Source organism: Rhamphochromis sp. 'chilingali' (genome assembly GCF_963969265.1).
Source record: "Rhamphochromis sp. 'chilingali' genome assembly, chromosome: 12".
Taxonomy (NCBI): Eukaryota; Metazoa; Chordata; class Actinopteri; order Cichliformes; family Cichlidae; genus Rhamphochromis; species Rhamphochromis sp. 'chilingali'.
This window is the reverse complement of record NC_137939.1, coordinates 32,110,423-32,120,722: the sequence shown is the minus strand read 5'-3', so window position 1 is coordinate 32,120,722 and position 10,300 is coordinate 32,110,423. Positions and strand designations below refer to the sequence as shown.

Genomic DNA, 10,300 nt, shown 5'->3' with positions numbered 1-10,300 from the left:
CTGATTGTCTTGCTTTGTCCAATGGGATAAGTGTCTGAGCTAGCAAGGCCTGCGAACGCAGACCTAACATTTATTTGGTCCTTTAAACCGGAGCCCAAAATCGCCCCCACCGAAGAGGGTGAGGACACACCAAAATCTGTCGACAGCCAGGATGCCTGGGGCGCCTGAAGAAAGCCCTGGAACGTGAATTTGAAGCCAGGCCAGTAAGATACCGTCTGAACTCCCCTCGGGGAATGACGATTGACGGGATCCAGAGACTGTCTCGCAAGTTAAAATGGACTGAACTCTGATTGTCTTGCTTCGTTCATGGGGATGTCTCTGAGCTACAAAGGCCTGCGAGTACAGACCTAACAATAGCCTAGTTTTAAAAAAAAATTACTATGATAAAGATAATTTTGATTTTTTCTTCAGTGTACCTGAGCTCAAAGCTAAACCTTTCTATAGGCTGTATTTAAACACTGTATAAAATATGCCCTTTGTAAATAAGTTGAACACAATCATGATATATTATTTGGAAATACATAAAAAGTAATTAATATTATCTTTAGATCTAAAGGACACCTCCCAGACTTTAGTCTTAATCGTGGCTACTGTTAGTTGTCTTCTAACAATCAGTGATTAACTAATTAATTAATACTTGAAGTAAATAAATCAGTGTTATGAGAAAATGCGAGTGGACTCAGAGAGCAGAACACACGAAGACACAGAGTTGCGATGAAGGAACTTTATTAAAGAGACATAGGAGAGGTGGAGAATAAACTCAACCTGGGTCTCTATTGTCCTGTGTAGTCTGGGAGATGATTGAATGATGGGGTGGGTAAAGTTTCCTCTGCGGTGGGGTCGGGTGGGCTTCCCCGGGTCCTGTGGGGCTTAGCGGTGCTGCTGCCGTAGGCCCCGGTCTGGATGGGCCTGGGCCCCCTTGGCTTGGTGGGTGTCAGAGGACAGGGGTGCCTACTGGGATCAGCTGGCGCCAGGGAGGGGCTTCTTGCCCCTACCTTCTTTTCCTCCCCATCCCCGACTGCCTCCCTCTTCCCGCTCCACCACACCTACCCACACAAGTAGGGCCTTGGGGTGCAGATGTGTCACCAGGGTGCAGGGGAGGCATCCCCCCCTCGTCCCCTTCTGGCCACCTGTGCCTCAATTTTATTCCACAACTTAGACATCCACATAACACATACATATAGGGCCATGAGGGTGGGCACGTTAACGGTGTCCAGAGGACGGTTTGTCTCTTCAACCCCACCTCTGGGAGGAGGTGTTGGCCGTCCGATTGGGATCTGGGATGCGGGGCCTCCCTACTGCTGCGGAGCCGGGGCGGTCTGCTTTCCTCCACCCCAGGGGAAAGGGTAACATCTCCTGGGTCTAGGTGCCGTTTCCCCCTCTTGGGGCGAGGGTACCTGGACCCGGGGTATAGAGTATGTTTGGGGAGTGTGATTGTGTGTACAATGTCCATTGGTGTCTATGTGGCAACCGTGGCTCAGGGGATTGGGAAGCGCATCTGTAACCGGAAGGTCGCCGGTTGGATCCCCGGCCTCTCTATCCTGGTCGTTGTGTCCTTGGGCAAGACACTTTACCCTACTGCCTACTGGTGTTGGCCAGAGGGGCTGATGGCGCAATATGGCAGTCTCGCTTCTGTCAGTCTGCCCCAGGGCAGCTGTGGCTACAACCGTAGCTGCCTCCACCAGTGTGTGAATGCGAGAGTGAATGAATAGTGGCATTGTAAAGCGCTTTGGGTTCCTTGAGCTTTATTAAAACTCATAAATCCAATCCATTATTATTATGTTGGCTGAGTATTTGTATATGTGTGCATGAGGGTGGGAATGCATGTGTGTGCCTGTTTGTCTGTGTCTAATGTCAGGTCGGGTCTTAGACTGCACCTCTCTGGGAACTTCCAGGCCCTCCAAAGTATGGAGGCCTATCTCCCCTCACCACACTCCCTGCCGGTGGCTGATGCCCTCAGGGGTCGGTGCGTTGGTGGTTCTTGGTGTCCGGGGCTGGGCGCTCAGGTATGTACCAGCTCACTCCCGGTGGCTACTTGGCAGGGCCTGGCGCCTGTTGGTCGGTCAGGCCTCTTCCAGGGCGTAGGGAGCCCTCGGGTCTCCGGGCTCTGGGCCTGCGGCTTGGTTCACTCTGGCACAGCTGGCTACCGGCAGAGCCGGCGGGCACACCAGTGCAGCCCCCTCTGTCTTCTGCTCTGTGGCTGCTGGGTGACCTCTCGTCTGGGGCTCTCCTCAGCTCTTCCCAGGAGGGTGGCACGGTTGCCCCTCCAGTGGTCCTCCTTGGGCTCTCGCACTCTGGGGCCTCTGGATGTCTGGCATCTGGATCTCCTCCATTCCTGCTTCATGCCCTGGGGGACGGGGCTATGGCTCCCTACACCCTCTAGCAGACCATTACATGGGGAAACCTTTTGAATACAAGCACGCTGATCCACACAGGTGTGCACACGGGTGTTCACTGTCCATAGACATAAACTACACCTTTCTTGGCTGCTACCTCAAAGCACATTGTGCGCTGTCGGTCCTGCGTGCTGCACCACAACATTCAATATTTAGTATTTACTGCTGTTTACACTTAGCTAGATTAATGCGATGGTGTTGTGTTGCTCTCTTTTTTTTCTTGTTTTCTCTTCTTTTTCTCTCAACGGGTGATCCAGGAGTTTTTTTCTCTCTCGCTTTCTCTTTTTAAGTGCCCTTTCTCACTGTCCCTCTTCCCCTCTGTTTTTCTTTTCCTTCATCTTTCTTTCTCCCTTTCCTATCCCCTAGTCATGTCTGTCCCGTCTGTAAGAACTGGAAATAAAATAACATAAATAATAATAACAAAGGTCGATCAAATGGACCAATACGGCAAGGCCATGATGATTCACTTGGTAAAGTAAATCCATTGGGTATCCTTTTTGGCCTTCAGACAACAATTCTGACGGCTAAAGAACCAAATGGGACAGACAAAAAAAAAAAAAAACAAACAGTGGAGGGCGAATTTCAGAAACAATGTATTTGCAACAGAATGTAAATGGTAACGTGGAGCCAGGATGTCCAGGGGACGAAACACACACTAGTAACGCACTCGATCTAAGGGGAGAGGAACATGAGAATTAGGAGGGTCTTGCCCAAAACCGAGAACAAACATAAACCAGAATTTATAGAGAGAGGTGTAGAGCTTACTTGATACTGTCTGCAAAAACCTCTGGAAGGAAACGAACCAGACGAGGCTAAACAGAGAAACAGAGAGGCAAAAATCCTGGGGAGGAAACAAAACTCCATTCAGTCACAAGCAAAATAAATCCACAAGCTCCAGTAGGCAACCGGGCCGGTTTAGAGGCACTCCAGAAAGGACAATACTGCGACACTAGAGCCCTGTCGGGCAGCTCCTTAAGAACGCTAAGTGTCTAATGAATGACAGGTGTGCCAGGTTTGGTGAATTGCTGCACACGCCTACCTATGCGAAAAAGGAGACACAGAAAAACACAGACAAAACACCGCACTATTGGGTTTATTCAAACAAACCCCACTGAAACAGAGACCAACAAACTGCAAACAAAGCAAGACAACACAGCGCTCTTTGTTGTTTCACTTGCAAGGGAAGTCCGGCCAGGGTCTTAGAATTATTCATCCTTCATGTGAACTCAGTTAGCTTCAAACCTGACTTCCCTTATGGCTCCTTTTATTAATAAAAAGCAGCTACACACAGTTCAGTTAACCACATAACAGTTAAGGCAAGCATATATGAGCAAGTGTGTGTGTGTGTGTGCCATCTCCTGTCACACCATACATGGCGCGATCTCTTCTCAAATCGCTCTATACAAAAACAGAAGTTAGCAGTCCGACTATTTTTAAAAACAGGAACTTGTGGTTTCTAAAGATACGATTGAAACTTGTAGCAACAAGACAGCTTCCTACATCTTATGTAGGGAACCTAATATGGAAGAAACATTTTATCAAAACACATACAAGCAATGGTTATATATATCTTAGCACAAATGACAATCTAAAAAAAATCAACTCTAACACACACAATTTTATTATTTTCAAAAGACAATAACAAGCTGTTCTTGTGAACAAGCAAGGAAATGGATGCATGAGATTTTGCACACGTATCTCAAACTTGCAGGGTCACAAGCAGGAAGAACATGTACATCTGGTCTTATGTTTTAGCTTTTTGTGGACAACATGTTAGGAGACAGAATGAATACGACTGAATGGTTTCGTTCAGTCTATGAACAGATAACTCTGCCTGCTATTTATACCTTTGTGTTCATCATTGGTCTGGGAGCTAATGTATGCGGACTGAAGTCTCTGCTTCAGAAATGGAAAAGTCTTGGACACATTAATGTTTTTCTTCTGAACCTTGGAATTGCCAATTTTTTATTACTGCCAACACTTCCATTTTTAACAGCCTACTACTTTATGAAGAATAAATGGATATTTGGAGATGCCTTCTGCAAGATCACAAGATTCTGCTTCAACTTGAATTTATACGGCAGCATTGGATTCCTCACTTGTATAAGTGTGAACAGGTACCTGGCTATTGTCCATCCACTGAAAGCAAAGAGAAGGATCACTGTCCGTACCTCTGTGGCTATCTCAGTCATGGTTTGGCTGTTGGTGAGTGCTCAAAGTCTTCCAGACGTGCTCTTTCCCAAAAACTCACCAAATAGAACTGAAAAATGCTACCATACCACCTCTAACGAGTATGTGGAGGATTACCTGAAATACAGTGTTGGCTGGACTCTCACTGGGTTTGTTATGCCTTTCTTTATTTTTCTTGGCTGCTATGGACATGTGACTCTTGTTCTCTGCCGCAAAAATACCATTAATAAGGTGGTGAAACAAAGAAGCTTAAAGTTGATGTTCATTTTGATTTTGCTCTTCTCGGTCTGTTACATCCCCTATCATATTTTTAAGAACCTCAGCCTTTATTCAAGAGTACTTTTTTCAACCAACAAGAAGTATCCATCATGGGATAAGGGAGTGTTCTGTGCTCATCAGATCAGTCATGGTCTTGTGTGTCTGAATAGTGTTTTGAACCCCCTGGTTTACCTCCATGTCCTGGATATTCCTGCTCAGCTCCAACAGCTGCTTCAGCGGTTTCGTCAGACATTTACTCGTTTGTTTGTGTCAAACTATGTCAGTGTGCCTGTGGCACAAACTGCAAACAGAGCAATATCTTAACAGTAAATAATGACTTTGCATGCAAAAGTAAGTAAGTTAAAGACTGCTTTATGTACTACAATGTGCTTCATTCTCTTAATTATCACTCACTTTTTCTGGATAACAGTTTTGGCACAAGTGTTTAGACAAATATGTATATATACCTTTGTCTATGTTTTGTTTCCTATTCTATTGCCTTGTATTCTGTGAATGACTAAAACCTGGTGGAATGCATTTACTCTTTTGCTTTAAAACTCATTCTCCTTATCTTGTATGCAAGATGTCATTGTTATTCCTTGTTATTGCTCTGTATTAGCTTCACTAGCTATTAGCCTTTAAATAATGATGTTATGTATTTGAAAAAAATGTAATTTAATTCTTGAAAATTGCATTATTCAAACCTCTTACAACAACAACTTTCACTTTAATGATAGATCAGGACAGAGCTCTGGCAGATTAGTATAATTTATTTCATATTAGTGCTATTACTGTATTTTTTGCACTTTTCAAGAAACTCAGCCTTTATTCAAGAGTTTTGTCAAAATGGAGGATGAGTCCAGATTGGGATGAGGGAGTTTTTGGTCCTCATCAGATAAGTTGTGGTCTTGTGTGTCTGGATAGTGTTTGGACTCCCCTGGTTTTATTCCTTGTAAAGGATTTCCCTGCTCAGCTCAGGCAGCTGGTCTGGCAGTATTGTCAGATGTTGTATTGTCAGTATTGACTTTGGCTTTCTCAAGCACAGCTGAGTTTAAAGACTGCATCATGTAATTCATTTTATATCATTCTTTTAACTATTATTCTGGTTTTTTTGTTTGTTTGTTTTTTTTTAAATAACACTTTTAACAAAAAGGTCTACATACATACTTTTATACACACACTTCACACTCAATCTACCTTCAAGCCTGTAAAGTTTATTGTGTTTATTGCTGACACAGAGTTCAGATGTATATTCCATGTATTTTGTAGTGGCAACCTCTGTTTTGTTTTCCTTTTTTTATTGGTCAGTTTAAAATTAAAAACCTTAATTTAATTTATTTTAATTAATTTCTTGTTAATCCCATACTGTACAACTGTCAAATGGAATAAAGTCTGTTCATTCTAATATATGTTCTAAGTATTTCATTCCTTGACAACTCTAATCTCGGAAGTTAATCATATTAATGTTCTGTAGAATGTCACGGCTTTTCCAGATAAGTGTACGTTTGCATGAGATTAATGAAGTCATTTTTAGAAACTTCCATCATGCTTTCAGAGAACTTTTGCTTTCAGATTTAAACCCCAACCAGAGGGAGACTTTAACCTTTTGTTTCAATCATAAGATAAGACAAGACAAGACAAGACTTTATTGATCCCACAACGGGGAAATTTTTGTGTCACCTCAGCTCAGGTACAGATATCAGAAGGAAATACAAAAATACAAATAAGTACAATCAGTGAAAAAAGTAAGATAATACACTATATACAATGGTAGCATACACAGTATGTGATTATGGATATGGTTGGAAATATGGAAGACATAAACTATATAGCTTGATATAGCTATTGTACCACTACTATTCCTATTTATAGACATGTACACACACACACATGTACACACTAAATATACATATGTATACGTATACAGACATATATACCTGCACATGTCCGTACACATGGAAGGTCCATTATATGCATGAAGTGGTGACCGTGGATGTTCACAGTGTCCAGTGACTTATGACATTGTGATTGAGGAGTTATAGAGTCTAACTGCTGTTGGGATGAATGATCTGCGAAAGCGCTCCTTCCTGCAGCGAGGGTGTTTCAGTCTCTGACTAAAGGAGCTGCTCAGCCCACTCACATACTCATGCAGTGGGTGATTCACTACTGTCAACCTCATGTTTATAGTAGAGTATTTACTTTTAGAAATCACTTATTTCTTAAATTACACACCAGAGTGTGTATGGTGTAGTGCATTTCAAGAATCACAGAATGATTAACAGCATTTGTGCTCAAACAAGGAAGAAGTGTCCATCTGTGCATGGGGCATAGCTTTTACATAACTACAGCTGCCAATCAAAGCTGTTATCATGATGTTGCACCCCAGTTTTCCAGCACAGGCTATGACTACGACAACTGCGTACATTAAACAACCGAGCTATGATCCTGTGGGAATTCGAGACACAGACTGACAAATTGGTGATGGCTATCCAACCAGACATAGAAAATATCTTTTTTTTTGTACTAATTGTGACCCTCATTTACAAAACTGTGTTACTGTCAGTTTTGTAAGCAGTTGATAATAAACCTTTATTCAATGCAGAAATATTGAAAGTAAAAATTCATACAAATAAAAGTGGACTAAACATGAACCCTTTTCCAGTAGTGAAACACTAAAAAACTGTTTGTTGGTATATTTGCCTTTGGTTGTCTAACTAAGAGTAATCAGGGAGATTTTTGTGCTTAAACTTAACCAGTCAACATGAAACTAACCAGCCTCAAGAAAAAAAAGTGAAACAAAATCAAACACAGGGTGTGGACCATGGTATACTGACTCCTAGCGCTGCACCTGGCGCTCCAGTTACCACTTTAACTGCTTTATGCAGGTCTCTGTAATTAGATTGTTATCTCTCGCCAGTCACTGCAGTGTCACAGGTGAAGAAGTAATCGTTCAAACACGTATTCAAGGATTCAAGGAGCTTTATTTGTCATTTGCATCACATGTTAACATGAGGTGGAACGAAATTATGTACACACGGTCCGGAGTGAAAAGAAACAAAAATAATAAATAATATAATAAATAGTTGGGTCTTTTTTTTTGTTTTGTTTTTTGTTTTTTCAACAAACAGAAATGACAAGTAATAAGACAATACAATAAATAATACTACATACATCTTCTGTTTTTCACAGGCTTCAGCTGTGACACTGGTTTCTCATTTCCTCATCAGTGAAAAGCGTTTAAGTCAATGTTTTTAGACCAACTTGTGCTTCCCTTTTGCTGCCAGATTGTTGTTGCATCAAGGGTTTTAACCCATAAATGGTCTTGGGACCTTTTTGTGGCTTTTGTGTTTTTCGTATTCAAGCCATTTGCACTGTGTTGAATGGAATATAGCCAAATTCTCTAAAAAAAAGTTTGGTATAATTTTATTTCAAAATTCAAGTCTGACTTCCTTAATGTGGACTTGTTCACAACTAGTTGCTTCTGTCATGATCTGCGGAGGCAGACCGTGCGGAAATGTGTGTGGTGGACCCAGGTGCGAACACAAGCGAAGATACAGGAGTGGATTAAACAAAAGCGGGCCTTTTATTATGGCTGATGAACAGAACAAACCAGAGTGAGGGCAGTATAAGAGTAATAGTTCAAACAGAAACCTAAACTGGACATAAACTAAGGAAAAGCTATGGCTGGAGATACGGAACACAGGGGGTGGGAACACAGACGACGCGACACAGACTACATGAAACACAGAGACTAAATACACATGAGGGATGATCAGGGGAAGTGGTCACACATGGGAACACAGCTGACACACATGAACCATAACGACAGGACAGGTGAAACTGAACACACTGACATTGAATACAGACTTTCAAAGTAAAACAGGAAACATGGAGATTAGACATGAACTAAACATAACCACGCAGACGTGACACATGAACCAGGGAGACTTAGTACAGGGGAAGATGACATAAACAACTAAGGAACAAGACTAAACAGCAATCTAGAAATTAACTAGGTGCACTAAGCTAAGGCACAACAGAAGTACAAAAGATACATAAACTCAAACACTGGGTCGCTTGACCCAGGACCATGACAGCTTCATGCTCTCAGTTTCCAGTACATCCCTCAGGGAAAGGTTGACTGAAACATCCTCTTTGCCAATCCTGAGTTCAAATCTGCTGCCATTCAAACCTCATGCTCATGCAAGCTGGTTACATAACACAAGCACCTGCTACCTGCCTGCCCATTTTGCACCGTTATCTTCAGCTGTTTCTTCTGAACACCTCCAGCCAGTCAGGCATACAGTCTGTTGATAAAAATAATCAAGTAAGTTTTCAACTCTACATTTGTCAGAAATTAGGAAAAAAATTTGGAACACTCACCTTAGTTAGAATCAAGCTCCAATTTAAAACTAGCATCAAATATCATGGGCTCTTTCTGTCTTGTCAATCAAAGACCTAGCCCAGGGGCTGGGAACCTTTAACACTCAAAGAGCCATTTGGACCCAGTTTTCATGGAAAAGAAAAGACAGAGAGCCGCAAATACTTTTTGACATCTAAAATGAAGATAACACTGTATATATTCTGTTTTTTTTACCTTTACGCTTTGTATAAACTACTATAGTGTGTTGCTTATGAAATCCATGAAGTGCTACAGAGAAAATTGAATTTTATTTATGTAATGAACACATTTTGAACTCGTAAAAAAATAATAACAAAAAAGAAACACGCCAAGCTAAAAGTCTCTGTCGCGGGGCCCTCTCCTAAACTTCTCCCGAACAAATGCAGGCATAGTCAGAAAGCATTCAGTGTGGATAATTTATTCTGCCGGCCTCCCAGGTGCACAAAAGATTATTTACAAAGAAAATAGGAAACTAACTTAAGTCAACACAAAACAAACATCTATATACAAAACACAGTCTGCATGTTACCCTCTCTGTAACATCTCACTGAAAAAAGACGCCAGGTAGGCCCTGACCGCCTTCTCTTATACCCCATAGCCCCTCCCACTAGGCATAATAGTCATCTCTTTATTATTTCTTTTACCAAACAATCTTTCCCCCTCAGCTTATTTCCCGCTGTATTCCTACAATACATATATGTATATACAGACATTTATGGCCAATTCCAGGCAGCCTACAGTGTTTCACAATAACAAAAAACAAACCAAAAAATGATGCAGTTCGCGTGACCTTTCAAGCGCGCGCGAACCCACTATTTAAACCCCGGAACACCATACCATCGGCTTGCATAACCCCCGTATAATCGGCGATCACAGCGAGTCTCCGCGACCAGCTTTATTAAAGGTAAGTGGGAAAATATGTTGGCCACCCTCTGCGCTGCTCAAAATATACCTCTCACCCCTTTTTGTTTATCTGCCCGGTCGACGAAAAGACGCGCAGCCACGTTAATTGTAGAAACTAATGGTGGTGGTGCATGTATGCGCCCAGATCAGC

At 42.2% G+C, this 10,300-nt stretch overlaps 1 protein-coding gene across 1 annotated transcript; it reads left to right on the top strand.

Moving 5' to 3' along the window:
* Positions 1-4,166: 4,166 nt before the first annotated feature.
* On the top strand, positions 4,167-5,168 carry LOC308406808 (P2Y purinoceptor 1-like; the record flags this gene model as incomplete). Its single annotated transcript, XM_080898039.1, has 1 exon — positions 4,167-5,168. The coding sequence occupies one exon, from the start codon at positions 4,167-4,169 to the stop codon at positions 5,166-5,168; it is 1,002 nt and encodes a 333-aa protein (XP_080754165.1).
* Between the last annotated feature and the right edge of the window lie 5,132 nt (positions 5,169-10,300).